At 56.3% G+C, this 17,878-nt stretch overlaps 5 protein-coding genes across 5 annotated transcripts; all 5 read right to left on the bottom strand.

Moving 5' to 3' along the window:
- Positions 1-161: 161 nt before the first annotated feature.
- Positions 162-1,943, bottom strand: GGS23DRAFT_593349 (uncharacterized protein; the record flags this gene model as incomplete). The annotated part of the gene is made up of 2 exons (XM_051518026.1): positions 162-1,565; positions 1,677-1,943. 2 exons carry the CDS (start codon positions 1,941-1,943, stop codon positions 162-164), a joined length of 1,671 nt encoding a protein of 556 aa, XP_051375317.1.
- A 5,684-nt stretch (positions 1,944-7,627) lies between these two features.
- GGS23DRAFT_278968 (uncharacterized protein) lies at positions 7,628-8,331 on the bottom strand. Its single transcript, XM_051512531.1, has 2 exons — positions 7,912-8,331; positions 7,628-7,810 (listed from the first exon to the last, which is right to left on the bottom strand). The coding sequence occupies exons 1-2, from the start codon at positions 8,207-8,209 to the stop codon at positions 7,737-7,739; spliced, it is 372 nt and encodes a 123-aa protein (XP_051375316.1). The 5' UTR covers positions 8,210-8,331; the 3' UTR covers positions 7,628-7,736.
- A 761-nt stretch (positions 8,332-9,092) lies between these two features.
- Positions 9,093-10,319, bottom strand: GGS23DRAFT_278983 (uncharacterized protein). The gene has a single exon (XM_051512532.1). The coding sequence runs from the start codon at positions 10,053-10,055 to the stop codon at positions 9,531-9,533; it is 525 nt and encodes a 174-aa protein (XP_051375315.1). The 5' UTR covers positions 10,056-10,319; the 3' UTR covers positions 9,093-9,530.
- Positions 10,320-13,097: 2,778 nt separating this feature from the next.
- GGS23DRAFT_278929 (uncharacterized protein) lies at positions 13,098-14,681 on the bottom strand. Its single transcript, XM_051512530.1, has one exon. The coding sequence runs from the start codon at positions 14,573-14,575 to the stop codon at positions 13,358-13,360; it is 1,218 nt and encodes a 405-aa protein (XP_051375314.1). The 5' UTR covers positions 14,576-14,681; the 3' UTR covers positions 13,098-13,357.
- Positions 14,682-16,267: 1,586 nt separating this feature from the next.
- GGS23DRAFT_278926 (glycoside hydrolase family 16 protein) lies at positions 16,268-17,841 on the bottom strand. Its single transcript, XM_051512529.1, has 2 exons — positions 17,198-17,841; positions 16,268-17,083 (listed from the first exon to the last, which is right to left on the bottom strand). Exons 1-2 carry the CDS (start codon positions 17,555-17,557, stop codon positions 16,463-16,465), a joined length of 981 nt encoding a protein of 326 aa, XP_051375313.1. The 5' UTR covers positions 17,558-17,841; the 3' UTR covers positions 16,268-16,462.
- Between the last annotated feature and the right edge of the window lie 37 nt (positions 17,842-17,878).

Genomic DNA, 17,878 nt, shown 5'->3' with positions numbered 1-17,878 from the left:
GCTATTACCCCTGCTACTATTATTACTGCTGCTGCTTAAAGCACAGGGATGGCGAGACCACACTGATTATCTCATTCTCTCACCCTCCCCCGCTCTCCTTTCCCCCCTCCATCGCGCCACTGCCCCCCCCCCCTACAGCTACAAAGCTAATATACGGTTGCTCATTTCTTCTTCTCGTCCTTCTTCGCCTTCTCTTCTTCATCGCTCTCCTCCTCCTCCTCACTCTCCTCCTCACTTTCTTCCTCGTCCTCATCCTCGTCCTCATCCTCATCCTCGTCTTCCTTGTCCTTGGCCTTGGCTTTATCCTTGTCCTTAGCCTCCGCCTCCTTCTTCTTCTCGCTCTTCTCGCTGTCCTCGCTGTCCTCGCTATCCTCACTCTCCTCACTCTCCTCGCTGTTCTCGCTCTCCCCCTCCTCTTCCTTCTTCTCCCTGTTACTGTCTTCCTCCGGGCCCGACGCCTTACTACTGCCCACCGACACCACCGACGCCGCCACTACTGCCGCTGCCGCTGCCGCTGCCGCCGCCACCGCCCCGGTGCCCGTCCTCTTCAACGTCCCGCCCGGTGGCGACCGCACGCTCGTCCCGACCGTCCTGGCCTTGCTCCTTTCCTTCTCCTTCTCCGCGCTCTTCTTGTCCTTCTTCTTGTCGTCGCCCCTGGATATCGACAGGCCCTTGAGCCGGTCGGCCGCCGAGGAGGCGGAGATGGAGGTGGAGGTGGAGATAGGTTTCTTCTTCGTCTTGTCCGACGAGCTGGAGGCGAGCGTTGGCCTCGTAAACCTCCTCGCAGGTTCGGAGCTCTCCTTCGCCTTCTTCTTGTCCGCAGAGCTGGAAATTTCTCTTTTCTTCTTCTCCGAGGGAGCGGAGACCTCTTTCTTCTCCCTCTCCTTCTCCTTTTCCTTCTTGGAGGAAGTAAGAATTTCTTTCTTTTTGTCAGAGGTAGAAATTACCTTCTTCCTCTCTGTAGAACCGGAGATGTCCTTCTTTTTCTTCTCAGAAGAGTCAGGGCTATCTTTCTTCTTCTCCTTTTCCTTCTGCTTCTCCTTCTCCCTCTCCTTCTCTTTCTCCTTTTCTTTTTCCTTATCTTTATCATTGTCCGTGGAGCTAGGGGTATCTATCTTCTTGTCTGTAGAAGAAGAGGCAGGAGCAGGAGCAGGGGCAGAGCCATCCTTTGCATCGGGTGCACCCTTCTTCCCGTAGACCTTCTCCCGCAGGTTCTTAAGATGCACCTCCTTAGCCTTCTTGGCGGCCTCCTCGGCGATGCTGAGCGCGGGCTTAACGGCAGTAGCAGAGGCGGCAGCTTTAGCAGCGGTAGTAGTAGCGGTAGAGGCTGCTTTTGGCTTCTGTTCGGGAAGCGGGGGGGCCGGCGGGGGTGCTACCGACGCGGTCGAAGCTGCCGGTGGTGCCGGTGGTGCCGGCGCCGCCGCGGGTTTCGCCGCTACCACGGTCTTGAGTGGCGTGGGCGGTGGTGCTTGGCTCTTGGGAGGGATGGTGAAGTCGTCGTAATAGATGGTGACGTTCTGCTTCAACTCGCCATACTCATTCCACTCTTCGATCTCGACTAGGTCCTGTAGAGGCGGTCACACACTCGGCCGTTAGTCGCCCGTACATACGGGAGGTTCGCCAGAGGCAAGCCGTAGCGTCGAGAGCGCGGGAGGGGGAGCAGGCGGGGAACTTACGCCGAGTACCATACCCATCTGCACTAGGCCGGGGAGCTTGCGCAGCCGGCCGGACGCGTCCTTGCCGGCTCGTCGTCCCCATAGCATGCGTGCCTTCTCATCGACGGCGATGTCTAAAGCCTTGAAGGGCACCCGGTTGGCGCGCAGGATCGTCTCTAGCCGCGACGTGGCTGTGACAATGTGGGAGGAGCCGGCGGTAAGGGAGGTGTAGATGTAGAGGGCGGGGTCGGTCGAGTAGGTGGACGAAGCCTTGGGATCGGCAGCCATGGCGGATTCTCGTCTTTTCGGACAGGGGAAGAGACGAGACGGGGGGGGGGGGGGGGGGATATTCGCTTCAGACTCGAGCGGGAGAGGGCGAGCTCAGTGAGCGGGTGGGTTGGTCCTGCCGAAGGAGAACGAGGGGAAACAGACAGGGTAGTAACAGGCAGAAAACGGCAGAGAGCGAGAGAGAAAAAAAAAACAGTATTATTTACGCTGTCTCGGGGAGGGCTTGGGATGGGTGTTTGGAATGTTCCTCAGGGTCGAGGTCGGGAGTCGAGCAGAAGTGGGTTTCCCCCTATGTCGAGAGAAGGAGGACGGGAGACAGAGGTACCTGACGTAGGTACCTTATCGAAGGGCAGGATTATCGGATAAGCGATTATCGATAAATCAGGTCACGTGCACCGCCAGCTCACGCCTCTCTGCCCACCAGGCGGCGGCGGGCGGCGGCGGCGGGCAGGCGGAGGACGGGTTGGTCGTGCCACGCAACTGCCTCGATCTGTCGAAAATCCGCTTGGGTCGCACTAGTTTTTAAGCGGCGCCCGCCTCGGACCTGATTGGCCCCTGCTTTTCTGAGCATGACCTCATACCAGGCCAGGCCATCTCGTGCAAGACGCGGCGGCGTGCGATAGGACGGGACGAGGCTCGCTAACCGCAGCAGGGGAACAAGACAGCACCCAGACGTGAGGAGATCCGGCTCGAAAGATGCTAGTCTGGACGAGAAAAGACTCGTCGCCGAGGGGAGCTACTAAGTCGAAGAATACCCATGATCCCTACCAGCCAGCCTGCCTATCTGCCCACATCAGGTGACGGAAGAGAAGAGAGGAAGAAAAGGGCGCGCCGATCGCTCACCCGCGTACGGAGACCGACCGACCGACCGTGGCCAGCGACAGAAGGGCGGTGATCGCAACGCGGGACAGGGCGGGTATGGTCAATGCTATGTATACCGGACATAGGCTTTAACACACGGCAGGCCTACCTACCTATGCAGACTGCGCTTATAAATTCAGACAGCCGGGTACCTGGCAACCGTGTCGCGGCATGGCTGGCTGGCTGGCTGCCATAAGCACGGAATCCTGATCCTTTGCCCTGAAGGGACGGTCGTCATCTCTCGGCCGCCGGGGGAGCACTTGGAGAAATCCCTCACGAGAACGGATATCGGTCAGACGCCATCTGTGCTGTTTGAAGCTGAAGCACCCCTCCCCCAACCACAAAAAAAAGACAGGTCTTGCCTCCCCGAGAGATATATGACTGCGTGGCTTTAGCCTCTTCGCCTAAGCCCGAATAGAGGGGGAATCCGCGATGGTCCTAGCCAATATCTCGGCGTGAGTTCATGCGAGTCCCCCTACATCTGAGCCAAGTCGATCGCGCTCTCCGTGGCACACGCTCGGCCCAACATTCCCATGGTCGTCCCACGAATAGGTAGATAACCGCGGGCAATGCACCCTGCACACTCACTTGTGATCGTTCATCTGAGAGCTTCCGGGCTTGACAAATGCTGGGTAGGATGTTCGCTTTCTTTCGTCCTTGGACTCCCGCCCTCTCGCCCCGGAGGGAGACGGGGTTCTTAGACACGGTAGAGGGAAGGAGATTTCGGCCGATCTTCGTCGAACGAGTGCGATAATCTCTTCTAAAGATAATCAATGTCGTATATTCGTAAGCCGTTCATTATCCGGCCATGAGTAAGCATCTCAGCAACGGACGTACAGTGCGGGCGGTAAGTTCGTCGAGTGCTGAGCGCCGCGGATGTACTTTTGACTTATTCCTACCTCGCGATATAGAACGACGGTATACCTACAATGGTAGCTGCTACGCGACCGATGAAAGAAAATTTTTTCTCCTGTTCAAGGGGGGCAGGGGTCGCCTGTCAGAGATCGCTCGGGACTCGCCTTAGCTGCCCTCTGGGATCGCAACAGGATCCAAATCTTGCTTTCCCACGGCTCGGGATCAGATATCAGGGAAATTGGACAGAGGCTATAGACCTTATTCTCCGGCTTCGCAACTCGGGGAAATTCTCTGGCTTCCCAGGATTTTTGTCGGTTTGGTATGTGATCGTTCTGCATAAGTCGCTCGCGCTCAGGGGGGGGGTAGGGGGTAGGGGGTAGTTCGGCCTGTATTACCCCTACCTACATCCTTCCACGCGGCAGCGATCCCGTTAGGCAAGGCGCGTAATAAAGAGATGCTGCAGGCCAGGAATAATTACGCTATATCTCGCAGATTTCCGGGCCGCGTTAGCATACGGTCCCGTGTCCCCGAGGACTGTTAGTGATATTTCCGTCCCTCTGCAGCTGGGGATCCCTGCTCGTGCTTCCGTGGGGTTGCAGCGAGTCCAAATCGACTAGGCGTCCGAGCATCTGCTTCGCCCTGAGAGATAGATAGAACCCGGTGTATACTATCAAGCGTCGTATTCCGTTATACTCATGGTTCAAGTCTCCGGTTGGCAGACGAACGATACGCCAACCAAAATGTTTCCGCGCGCCAGCACAGGGCATCGGAGAGATCGTACTTACATAGTTATCCCTATCCCGTGGCCTTTCGATTGTTAATGCTCGCAGGATGAGCGGTGTGCCATTCGGCATCCCCTGCGACATGTACAGCCATATCTCATACCGAGAAGCCACCTCACAAACAGGTGAGGTAGGCAGAGCAAACAAAACACCTCGTTGGGTCCGACTCGTTGCGCGGCGATGGCGCCAGAGATCGGCGATCTCGTCTGACTACGGGAGCTCGGTAGGGTTGGAAAGATTCGAGAAGGGGAGTTCCCGGGACTACTGCAACCAGTGAGAGGGACCCTGCTATCCTTAGCTGCGAATGCGTTCGAGGTGGTTGTCAGCCTACCGCGACGGCGTGCTACGTAGTAGTGGGCGCTTGGACATGGTGGGACACTTATCAAAGGCCAGATCCGATGTCCCGACCGCTTGGGTAGGATGTCAGGTTCGCGGCCCTGGTTGGCCTCGCCCCGCCCCTTGTCGAGGTGGTGAGGGCGAATGTTGGCATTGGTGGTAAGAGAAGTCCTGCGCCCACCACCAACCTCATGCGACATCACGACAATACTATGCGACGTAATATGTGCCGCACTGCACGTAAACAGCTAACAAGCGCATGATGTGCATAACTCGGCTACCGATTCGAGCCGGACAGTTTCGCTTGGGATCATTGCGCCGCGTAGCTGATAGGGTTCCCGGGGGACTGGGGCTGATACCTTGCACGTCGATATCAAGGGTCGATATAAAGCTACGGTATTGCGTGTACGGGGTGACCGGTGAAGAATCTACCAATCCCGTTAGGCTGGACGGACCTCCTGGGAGTGCTCACCGTGGGGGACATCCCGGTTAGAGATGCATCGGAGGAGCCGTCTACTTGGCCATTGAAAGAAGAAGAAAAACCTTCACCGTGAATCTTTTCGAAGAAGGCTGCGACCAGGCATGTCGACAGGGCTAGGAACCCCTAGTTGATGACTGGCATGGTCGAAGATGGGACGGGCCAGGGTGGATATTTTCCAAATGGGTGCTTCGTTCCGAGACTACAGTCATTTCGATGTCTGTGATGCGTTGCAGATCCGAGCCCTTGGGTCTAAGAAGACTCCTGGCAAAAAAAAAAAATTTGTTTTGGGAAGAGAATAGCTTGCCCCAGGCTTGCCAATAATCGCGATCCTCGCTTTTGAGGGCTGCTTTCCTTCGCCGCCGCCGCCGCCACACAACACCTTCGGCAAGAGCTGATATGTAAGTAAGAAGCGGAGGGGGGGAAGCAGGGGAGGGGAGGGGAAATGAAGAAGAGAAAATTTCTTGATAAAAAATCCAACCAGAAATAAACCCCTCCCGAAAAAAGAAAAAAAGGAAACCGGACAGTACAGGTCAAGTTGGATTTCAAAGAATATGGCCGCCGGCCGGATAAGACGGATTTTGAAACACAGCGTCGCTTCGATGATGAATTGAGGAGGAGGCTGATGACAAGACCCCTTGGACTAGATCGCACGTATGCAGACGAACTATCATAGCCATGATTACGGCACCTGGTTAGTGGGACAGGATGACGAGATGCTGCTGATCCGGCAAAACGCCGACTTTGGTTGAGAACCAGGAGTCTGACATCTAAGTAGAGCACAAAGAGAAACCCGGCAGGCGACAGAGGTGTGAGAGGCGGATTCCTCCCTGGCCATGGCTATCTGCGTCCCGGGCAACTAACAACATGTATACAGGTTTTTTTCACTTCTTCTTTCCCTTCTGGTTTCCTGCGGCCTATAAAAAGGCTCCCGAGAGCTCCCTCTCCCTCCTGGGAAACGTCCTCTTCCTCCTGCTCCTCCTCCCCTGGTCTCATGGGCCTATCGCATACACATTCGTCTCTGCCTGATCGTCTCTCTCTTCGCTTTCTCTCTCGCATCTATTCCCGCCTTCCTTACACACGTGTGGACGCGTGGACATACGGTGCATATACATCCGTACATACAGAATACATATCGACAGGCGTAGGGACGCACGGAAGGACGGACAGTAGTGTTTTTTTTTTCCAAGGTCGACGGAGTCGCCAACAAGGATCGGAATAGCGTTAGTGCCCTGTTATCGAGGGTGAGAATATGACAGCTCATAAACTAACCCGAAGCCAGGTTCACTCATCACGCGCGAAGAGGACAGTGGCCAATAATCAATAGATTGTACGAATAGGATCTTTTGCTTGATAAGACGAGCCCATACCTCGCTCGCTTGTAAGCCACAGGACGTACCATACATACACATACACACTTGTGATGATGGACGCTATGTTCCAACAGCAGGAGCGCCGGCACCAACACCAACACCAACACCAACGGGAACGCCAAAAACAAGGAGATAGTGACTGCGATAGTGCCCTCTTTGACCATAGTCGGTTTAGCATCCGGCGGCAGGGCGCACCAATAACACCCACCATCACTGTGGACTTTCCGGAACTTGAGGGGCCGGTGAGATACTTGGCGAACAGGTACTGCAACCACCGGGACCGGGGTTGCCCTTACGAGTGCGACTCGAATAAGGAGCTGTGCGTCGGGTGCGAGAACAACCAATGCAGTCAGATTCATAATTAGAGAGACAGGCGCCCGTCCGCATCCCCGCGGGCCGGACGGGAGAAAACTACGGAGAAGCGATGCTGGCGCTGGATGGGGGGAAGGGGGCGGGAAGGGAGAAATTGCGTCGGAGGTGGCATCCGATCTCGAATAATTCGCCTGGTCGTGCTGGAAGGAATAGATATGGGAGATGCCTCTGTGCGCTGGGTGCGTTCGTATGCGGGTGTGGCTCGATGTAAAAGAACAACAGTTTTCCCCTCTCTGTCTCTGTCTCTCTCGCTCTCACACACACACACACTCACTCCCTCTCCTTATAGCGTGGCCTGTTTTCTGATGGTTGGAACGAACTATACGGGCAATAAATAAAGGTGTTTCTTCGTGCATCGATATGTGGATCGAGCGATATATATATATATATATAGGTATATGGCTAGGTATATATACGATCTGGTTGTCTCCACTAGGTAAAATAACCTACTTACCTGGCCAGAGGCTTGCCCGTGACATCCTCACCACCACGCTACGTACTTTCGGAACGTATATGTAGTACATGGCACAGAAGAAGAGAATCGGAACCAATACCAAGCCCAGCCAAAAGAAGAATACCCCTTCCCCACCCCCCATTCAAAAGAGCAGAGCCTCCATACCATCCCCAGTTCAACCGACTCGTGGCTCATGGCCGGACAGGGATTCCGGGTTTCATCGCAGTGGAGGCGGTTCGGGTCCCCGGAGCCTCTTCCGAAAGCGCGTGTCAGTCAGCCAGCTCAGTCGGAAAACTTTTCTAAATTTGCTTGAGGAGATGGGAGAGAGAAGCGATGCGAGCCGAGATTCGGCCAAGCTGAGAGGGAGAGAGTGCCCAGTCAGCGATAATAGTAATAATAGCCGAGAGGGGGGGGAGGGAGGGAAGAGAGGGGAAGAAAAAAAAAAGGCGATACCGACGGGTCGGGCAGAAATAGACGAACGAGACGGTGATCAGAAGTTGGCGAAACACACGGTGACATCTTTCTGTAGCAGCCGCGGTGGGAAAGATACCAACACCATCCAATGAATCGGCGAGCAGCACAATATTCGGGACCCATGCACGCACTCGTTCGTCCTTTGGCATCTCGCCCATCCCATACACTTCGGGTTTTATTCTTCTTTCGACCCACCCCCTGCGAATTCTAGAACGGAAGAGAAGAGCAACAGAAGAGAGAGAAAGAAGGCCGGGAAGAAGAAGAAAACAAAATATTTCCATCGATGTTGATCCTTCTTCCCCTCTAAAAGAGGAGGTAAAATTACGTACTGCCTGTTCGTATGACCTCACCTCGCCCACTCAGAAAAGCGCGGAGCGCTCACCTGCCCGTCTCTCGCCAACCAGGACCGCGACCAGAACCGCGAGCTTCGTATTCCTCCCTCTCGGGTCTCCATCCGCGTACTTCCATCTTCCCCTTCCCATCCTTTTCAATACCGGAAGTTGCCCGAGTGTGGTTCGTGACCACATGCCGCATGCGCACGCTTACACGTGTTTTGCCAGCCGGACGCCTCTGCGCCGGCGGCTTTCGTTGATTGCTTTCCGGCGGCTGCCCTCTTCTCCGATCTGGGTTCAATTTGCAAGCTCCTTCTATTGCGACTGTGGTAATTATTATGATTATGATTATGGATTTCTTTTCAAAGCAGAGCCTCTCTCTCGTGTTCGCTGACGGAGACGTTCGGCCCGAGTGGCAACGGCATTATTATACGAAGGCCGCATGCCTCGGGCCTTCGCGTCCATGTGCCCTATAGGTTCCATCCAATCCTGCTTCCCTCGCCTCCGCCCCTCCACCTCCGAAACTGAGCGACCCCCCATCTCTCGCTGGCCGTGGCTGGCCCGTCTCTACCCACAAAAGAAAAGCCGGCACCTGAAAGCTCCTCTCACGCACTTATAACCGGTTCACATGATTGTTAGGATTAAAGAGAAGACTAGCCTCCAACGGTGTGGATAGAAGATGTTTCTATGTCATTTGTCATGTCGCACCACTCCCCGCTCGCAACACCCACCCCGGGGAGGTTCACCCCCTTCCAACTCCTCCCCATGCTGTATAACATTTATGCTGATAAAATAGACATGGTCGTCTCTAATTTGGACAAGGAAAGGGAGGAGCCGTTGCGTTCTAGGAGAGGCGCTGACAACGGCAGGGGACCCTCCCGCAGCTCTAGCAGTTAGGCGAGGTCCCCGCGCGAAGTCGACTTCTCAGACGAGAAACTCTCCAAGACGTAAAAAGCAAAACCGAGCAACACCGCCAAAACTTGCACCAAACTGCCCTTCCCCTACAGAATCAAAAGGGTATTTCAGAATCAAAAAAGGTCTTTTTAAGCACTCCGACTCCTGCCTCCAGCTTTTCTTCCCGAAAACCGTTTATCGTAGGTGTCGGCTTGATCCGAGGCCGTGCATGAGACGTTAATGCACGGCCAGCCTGGCGCCTGGGTCCTTTCGCCGGGACGTCCGCTAGGTATGCCTCAGGACGGGCAGATCGTCACTCCTCTCCACGCCGCCCAATCCCTCCCAACTCCGCATATGGCTCGCGCAAAGGTCCAGCTTAGGCTAGGAGCGCAGCGCCCACGCCGATGGCAGCCGCCAGAAGACCCGACCGGACGGACAGCAGGCTAGCGCCGCTGGCCGGGACGGTAGGAATAGGCGTGGTCGGCGCAGGGCCCTGGCTCGTCGGCACCACCACAGACGTCGGCGTGACTTGGGTGGGGGGCGCCGCGGAAGAGGATGCGCTAGAGTGCGCGGTCGGGCCGAGATGGCTCGTCGAGTTGGCGATGGGGTACAAGATGGTGGAGGAGATGAAGGAGGAGGTGGAGGTGGAGGAGGTAGTGGTATTGGGCGCAACCGAGGAGCTGCTGGTCAGCACAGTGGGGTAGGCCGGTGGCGTCGAGACCGACGACGACGATGTTGTCGGCACGGCCGAGCTGGTGGGCGGCGTGTACAGCGGGCAGTCGGTGTTTGTCGGGTTGCACCGGGTGATGGTGACCGTCGCCGTCAGGTAAGACGTGGCAGTGGTGGTCTGCGCAGCGGCGACGGCACCGGCAGCCAGGACGAAGAGAGATGAGGCGTGCATCCTGAAATGGTGTCGATCGAAAACCGGGTATCACGTTTTCTTCTCGACTATCGCGTTGAGGGCAGGATATATCCTAATTGTCCGAGCTGGTGGTGGCTGTCGAAGGGCGAAGAGAATAGCAAGGCGCTGATCCCTTTTTATTCTCCTATTCGAGTGCGGACTTTTCCGGGACGTGGTTACAATCACAGCTCCGGTGGGGCACGATTTTGGCGGGAGGGAAGAGAAGGGCGGTTGGTACCTATAACCGTCGGAACGAGGTTGAAATTAAATGAGCGTGGGTTGCGAGATGCAACTGTGTATACGTGGGTGGGAAAAGGAGCGTCGGGTTTGGTCCCTGTATGAAGCTTGAAGGCCGTGGAAAGGAGAGGAGAAGAGGAAAGGGAGGAGGGAAATAAGCGGTGGATGCGCACGAGCTGACTTTTTTATTTGGACATGGGGGGAGGATTCTGCTCGCTGTCCCTCTCTCTCTCTCTCTCTGATCTCCTCCCAAGCCGGGCAAAACAGGGCACCACTGCAGACCCGGGCCACGATGGTGCTGGCGGTATATGTGGATCGGCAAACGTCTACCGGTGCGAGACATGGGTCGGGTTGCGATGCTACGACGTGCTGCGACGTGCATTTCTCAGTCCATCGTAGCACACCCCCTCCCCTCCCCCTGCTGGCATCATACTACGATCCATGGCTAGGGAGGTTTTCACCGCACCTGAGTGGACAAACCGCCCCTCGGCCTCCCTTGACTGCGACCAGGATTCCTACGGTTTTCTTCCTCCTTGCGCGAAGTTTGCCTGGCGAAGTCGTCTTGTCAGTCATCTTGCCATCCGTACCCGACGGGGATGGGTTTGAAGCTATCGTCAAAATACACGATCAGGAGAGACGGGGAGAGACGATCCTTCGCTTTCTCAGACCTGGTTAATTGGATGATGTGAGTCGCGTACCTTGGGCTCCGCGATGGCGGAATCGCGGGAGTTGTCTTACTGGCGGGCTTACTGTAGACGTGCATGTTGGTAGGCAGGTATGTAGATGGACGTGTTGTGGACGGTGGCCTACGTGCCTCCTCTCATGAGGTATGGACGTATATTAGGTACCCGTGAGTAGATGAGATAGACATCGGGTTGTGTGGTTGGCGGGTGGGCGGACGGAATGCAAGCATCCCCTGAGCGTTTTCTTCGCGCGCCGTCGTTCCTGCAGGAAAGAAAAGTGGACATGGAATCTTGGCGAGCATATTAGACGCAGGTACTGCTGGAACTGTACATCTATACTTAGGTACCCACACCTACAGGTAGGCATATGTAGGTACGTAGGTAAGGGGTACCTCGATACCTTGGGGTGCCTAACGGGCACTACATTAGGTACCTATCTGGGTAGATTACCTGTCTAGAAGCAAACAACGCGCTTATTACCTTAGGTGCCTACATAGGTACCTGGGTACCTAACCTCTAGGTCCTTTGGTAGGTACTTTTAGTACAGATACTTGCCTAGGTATCTCTCAGAGCTGTAAGCTTAGCAGGCACCACCACTTGAGGGCAGGTAGGCCATTACTACGGGCAGGTAGATAAAGTACCTCGGCTTACCGACGCTGACCTGGCATCGCATGAAGCCAGCCAGAGCGCACTACGTGTACGTGTAGATTGGTGCTTGCTTCCCTGAATAGCTGCCCAGGTCAATCAATCTCGCTAAACTGGGGGACTCTCCATTTATATCTGGGCACTTGTCCCTATCGGTAATGCCTCTATCCGCCGTTGTCCATCGCTCGCTCTCTACCGGCCAATAATGCGATGCGCAGCCGTAAGGGGCGGTCCCGCTCGCAAATCCTTTCCTGTTCCTGTTTATTATGTGCGCACTACCTGCACGTGGTATCCGTCATATACCTCTTATTGTCTCCCTATCCGGTAAGTACCTAATTGGCTGTCGGTTGGCTATGAGCACATTTGTCAGGCACCGCTTCGGACAGGCTGTTCTGGGTCGAAGGCATCACGCCAAAGAGTACGTACTCTGCCACTCACATCGACCGGCGGAGAAAGACAAAAAAACATGGTCCCTGGATTGGCCATCCCTCCGGGAGCCTCTCCCCTCTCCCCTCTCCCCTAACCCTCCCACACACTCCTCATACACATACACTATACACCATACACTACACACACATCACACATGCATGCTACTATTATAGACCTGCTTCACCACCACCTTCGCTATCGCCCTCGCTATGGATGCATGTATAAGACAAGCACCGCGCGATACCTGCGTGCAATCCGCACTCGGCATATACCTACCCACCCATTCACGTAGTGGGCTGCGCCGCGCATCAAACCGAGTGTTCATTCTCTCTTATCTCCCGAAATTATAGTAAACACGGATACACACACATACTATACACACACCGTACTCACACACCACGACACCCTCATACCTGGCACACAACATCTTCGGTTCCGTCGTCGTGTAACAGACATAGATATATATTCTGCGTACGCAGAGTCGGCGCCGCGCAAGCGTGGTTGTCGTGGTCACCACTAAGGCGGGTCTGCCTAGATAAGACTCGTGGGCGGATAGGTAGATGGATCGTCTCTCCCCTACTCCGTCTATCGTGTGCTTGTTACGGAGCCGTTGGAAAGATCTCGAACAGCTTAGAGCTGAGCGTTTCCCCACAACCAACCAACCTCTCGAAACGAATCCCGGCCGCCTCGCCTCCCGTAACACCCTTCCCCTTCTCCCCTTTGTCCACCACCCCGTGCGCAAACGCCCGTGTGGGCATAGGTGCGTGTTACGTCGAGGCCGAGAATGACATGTACCACATGCGCATCTATAGCCCAACTGCACCCTTTTTTTCTCTTGTCTCCATCCTGAAGGTGTAAAGGGGGAGGGAGCGCGCCGGGGGTTTGTTCGAGAATCGCATATTACCTTCCCACCCTCCAGCCTGTATAACCCCCGGTCGGTTGATAGCGGCGGCTTCGTCTCAGTCTCATCTGCTCCCTTCTACTTGGCTCGTGGTGAAATCGAGCGGGATCCCGACTTCCGGAGGGTTCACTAACACAATATCTGTTTGTATGCCACAGCACCCTTCGCCTGCGTCCTGCCGTGCCCTGCCGCGCCTTGCGACCTCGTCGAACACGGGGCACGTGAGAAAATCCCGACTAGGCTGCCCGTCCACGCCTGACGCTCGCATACTACGTTAGGTGGGTAGTATCTACGCACAGCACGCACTTCTTGTCGCAACGCACGGCACGGGAATACATGAGCACGCAGACGCCTATTTCGAGAAATGCACGGGCAGGTAGGCAAGCAAGCAACTCGACATCCAATTGTTACATAAACCTCGGCGCGTAGCCGCCGGGACCCCAGCCGCCTCCACCCACCACATCGTGTCTGCACAGATATCGAGGTAAACCTTGGCCACCACCTACTCCGGCTCCGGCGACCCATTCGCCGCCGCAAAATACCATGTTCGCGTTGTAAGGGTCGTTCTGGTCTACAAACAGGGGATGGCCCTGCTGATGCTGTTGCCAGCCACCAACGCGGCGGGGGTCCGCGCAGTTCGCCCCAGGAGCCCACTGGGGTGGCGGCGGAGCCTGATGAGCGGGATGATCATGAGGCGCGGGGGCGTAAGCATAGGCGTGGAAGTGGTTATGATGCTCACCGCGCGGGTGCTGCTGTTCCTCAGACGTGGCGCCGCCACTTCCGTTCTTAGTATCGGTATTGGCTTTACCGGTAATGCCTCCGCGAGGTCGTGCCTCTGTGAGAAACTCGTTCATATACCCCAACACCGACCTTTTGACATCCTCGTCGTGCTGCTGCTGCTCCAACTTCCACCGCCTCTTCTCCTCGCGAATTTCCTCCTCCACTGACGATCGACTTCTGCGCGACTTGCCACTCCTGCTGCTACTGCTAGTCGATGACGTTGATGAGGTCTTCGGCTCCGCGCCCGCTTGCCGGAACCATTGGACGTAGTTCCACGCCTCCTGCATGTTCCGTTGGCTCTGCCGGGCCTCTTCGCGCCTCGCTGCCTCCTCTTCCATCAGGCGGCGTACTCGGCCGATCTCGGCGGCGCACGCGTCTCGTCCTCCCGCCTGGTCGCTCTGGTTCTTCGCGATCGCGTCGCGCGCCTCGCGCACCTCGCGGGCGGCCTCCTGGACAGATGCTTTTACCTCGTCTATCTTTCGTCCGTTACCGCGTGCTGCCTCGAGGGCGTCCCTCAGCGCCTCACCGTGAGACGCCAATTGACTCTGCGTGATGTGGTTGTAGCTCGGGGGGCTCTCGCGCGACCGACGGTCCTCGCAGCCGCCTCTGGCGTTATAGCCCCGACACGGATAGTGATAATAGTGGTGCATCTCATTCACGCTCGACTCGTAAGGCGCCATCGGAAAAGCCTGGTCGAGTGCCTCTTCGGCTGCCCTGCGTGCCGCCTCCTCGATATCCTCGATACTTGCTGTTCTCCTCCTTCTCGTCGTCACTGTGCTCTTCTCCCTCCTACCCCCCTTGTGCCTCGGTGCTGGCTTGGGGGCTGGGTAGTGGAAGAAGCACATCGATGAGATCGCAAGGAGGAGTGATTCGGTCCAGCTGGTTAAGTATCCCGGGACTTCGCGACTTTTCACTTATGTTTCTTGAAGGAAGCTGGTAGCGTACATGCTGATAGCCCCAGAAGTAACAGCCGACCATCTCCCCCTTATATAACGGATATACCTCTTGGTAGAGGACATGTGCATGCTTAGATATTGGTATAGATCGAGTTATTTTGATTACCGCGCGGCGGTATAACCAACAATTCCAACCGATTCTGCAACCTGCGCTTCCTCTCTCGGGCGAGCCGAACGCATGTCTAGCCACACTCCACCGCCACTCACGAAGGTCCGCGCATTGTTGAATGTACGGTGACGAAGCATGCGTTCGCATGGCTCTTTCAGATGTTCATGCGAGTCTTGCATGTCGCAGAAGCTCCCGGCCGCAAGAGCATCTCTCACCCAGCCGACCTACAATCTACTTTCTGCTAACGGTTAGGCATGATATCTAACAAAGTATCCTTCTCTCATCTCCGAGTAGATCTCGCCGTCGGGGTTTCCTAGTCCGACGTGAGACATAACTCAAACGGCGTGGTGATGGCCAGTCAGCATTCATCGTCTTTTTTTTTTTTTTGCCAGCTCTGCGACAGAAAACTAGAAAGCTCGCCGGGATCTCTTTGATCTGTCGCCTAAGCCGAGACAGTCGTCGACCCTGTTGACCGCCTTCGATTGACCTACTGGGGGACCTATCCACCTGGGTAAACAAGCGGTCCGATTTGTCTATAAGCTCGCCAGACGCACAGGCGGTCGGACTAGCTGAGACGCTTTCGACCGCAACACAAGGCCGCAACACAAGAAGGATGCCGAACTTCGTCTTGATGCGCCCACACGATCAGCATCATCGTAAACCAACTCGTATACATGCGTACATATTATAAGGTGGGATAGGGTAGGTATTGGGGCGCCAAACTTACCGCGGTCTTAACGGGAAAGTCGACTGAAGCGTATACACGCTTGTGGAGGCTCCAGATTCTCCACAACGGCTATGACTACCTAGGTGGCTAGCACTTGCGAGATTCAGACTCTAGTTTACCTAAAATACGATGTGAAAGCGATAAATTCCAGACTGAAACCGGCGGCATAACCAGCGGCCGTATTAATTCCCCGTGGGCAGTGACTCGGGAATTGAATAAGTCAAATCTCACATATCATCCTCACATTCGACGAAACCCGTTTCGCTTCACGACAAGGGAAACACTAAACCGGAAACGCGGGAGCTGGCCAGTATCCATGCGTCGTTATTTCGTGCGTGTTCGTGCTTCTCGTTAGGTAGGTACGTTAAGCGTCCACTGTCATCTTGCTCTCTTCTCAGAAAAGGTAATCGTGCCGAAGCATCAGTCGCGAGAAGCGAAGAAAAGAGAAGGGGGAAATATGTACAGACGAAAAGAAGAGAAAAACAAGCAATAGAAAGGGGGGGGATACACGAGAGAAAAGAAAAATGGCCGAGATGATGTGCGCGGGGCATTTGAAGACATTCCCTTTCCTTCGCATACCTAACTCCTCATTTTCGCCGTGCTCCTCGCCCTCGCCCTCCGCGCCGTTCTTGATTGGCATATGTTGATAAAGAAAGAAACGGAAGAGGGAATACGGAAATGAAGAGAAAAAAAAATCGAATCCGAGCGAACGCCATGCTATGATCTCTATAATCTCTAACCCTCCCCCCTTTTTTTCTTCCTCGCCCTCTTGTGGTGTCTAGTCCTCAACGCCGTAACCCCACTGTCACAAACGGGCCAGAAACCCACAAACGAACCAGACACGTCCAGACGGGTCGATCGGCCCTGCCTCTCTCGATGTTCGTCTGTCTGTCCGGCCGTCTGCACGCCACACGGGATATCACCCGGGGGTAGCGGGCGCCTACGCAGAGAAGCGCTTGCGCTGCTGCTGCTGCTTCTGCTGCTGGCCGTCGGTGAAGACCTTGACGTAGTTGATGAGCCAGTAGGACTGGGCGAAGGCGGCGGGGTTGGCGGCGACGTACTCCTCGCAGGAGGCGGCCTTGGCGCCGCAGACGGGGTCGGCGGCGAACTCGCGGCCGGCCCAGTCGCCGCACATGGTGGTGTCGAAGACGATCTGGTGGTCGCGGAAGTGGCTGGCGATGTCGCAGCCGTCGCCGGCGAACGAGGCCGCGGGCGGGCCCCAGCTGCTCGGGTCGAGGTCGGCGCCGCCGCCGGCGATGTCCGCGGGGATCTCCCCGTCGCGCGGGAAGAAGAACACGTTGATCGCCGACGCCGTCCACTCCACCGCGTACACCCCGCCGCCCACCGCGTTGAACCCGTCCGCCAGCGTCCGCGTGTCCCCGCTCGCCGCCCCGCACCCGATGTGGCCCGTCCCCGGCGCGTTGCAGTCGCCCTGCGTGAAGGTGCACCCCGGCCCCGTGTGCAGCGTGTACGTCGTGTTGGTCGCCAGGTTGACGCCCTCGATGATGTCGATCTCGCCGTCGAACGGCCAGTTGGGGCCCACGGTCCAGAACGCGGGCCACTAGTAATGAGTTAGCGATTTCTTTCTCTTTTTTTTGGGGGGGGGGGGGAGGTGGGGAGTGATAATGTGAACTAAAAAAGGTGAGGGGAGGGGGGGAGACGGGGAAATACATACCGTTCCGCACTGGGCGGCGGGCTGGTGGGCGATGTCAGCGACGATGAGGCCGCCGTTGTACGTCTTCTTGGAGTGGACGCGGACGGAGTTGCGGCCGCCCTGGGGGTTGGCGGTGGTGTAGTCGACGCCGAGGAAGACGGCGTCGCTGGCGTAGCCGGCGAGGGAGGCGTCGTTGGCGCCGCGCGCCGACTGGTACTTTACGAATCCGTTGGTCGGGTCGGGCGCGTCGAAGAACTCGAAGCCCTGGAAGAAGTTGGTCTGGTCGTACGCGTCCTGCAGCGTGTAGGCCGCGCGAGCGGCCGTCGCGGCGCCGACCGCGAGGAGCGCGCCCAGGCGCGGGAGCGTCTTAGAGAAGGTCATTGTTCTGGTTGCTTTTGTCGTCGTGGGTTAGTCTCGTTGCTGTTGTTGTATTGTCGTTATTGTCGTCGGCGCAATGCGCTAGTTGGGACGGCGGGAAGAAGGAGAGATGGCGGCGAGGCGAGTGAGCGAGTGAGGCAGCAGGACGAAAGTATCTACGAGGACGAGAAGAATGGGAGAGCGCTGCCGGTTGATATGGGTTGGGAGACGGGACTGCTTGCGCCTGGCAAGCTTGGGTCGATGCTGGTGTGGAAGAGAGCTCAAAGGTGAAAGGCGATTGTCCTTCGGGGTGGCTGCTTTTGTCTTCTATTCAAGCTGCAGGAA

Source organism: Durotheca rogersii, assembly GCF_024521655.1.
Source record: "Durotheca rogersii strain YMJ 92031201 chromosome Unknown GGS23scaffold_3, whole genome shotgun sequence".
In the NCBI taxonomy this organism is placed as follows: domain Eukaryota; kingdom Fungi; phylum Ascomycota; class Sordariomycetes; order Xylariales; family Xylariaceae; genus Durotheca; species Durotheca rogersii.
The sequence above is the reverse complement of the archived record's forward strand: the minus strand, read 5'-3'. Positions and strand labels throughout refer to the sequence as shown.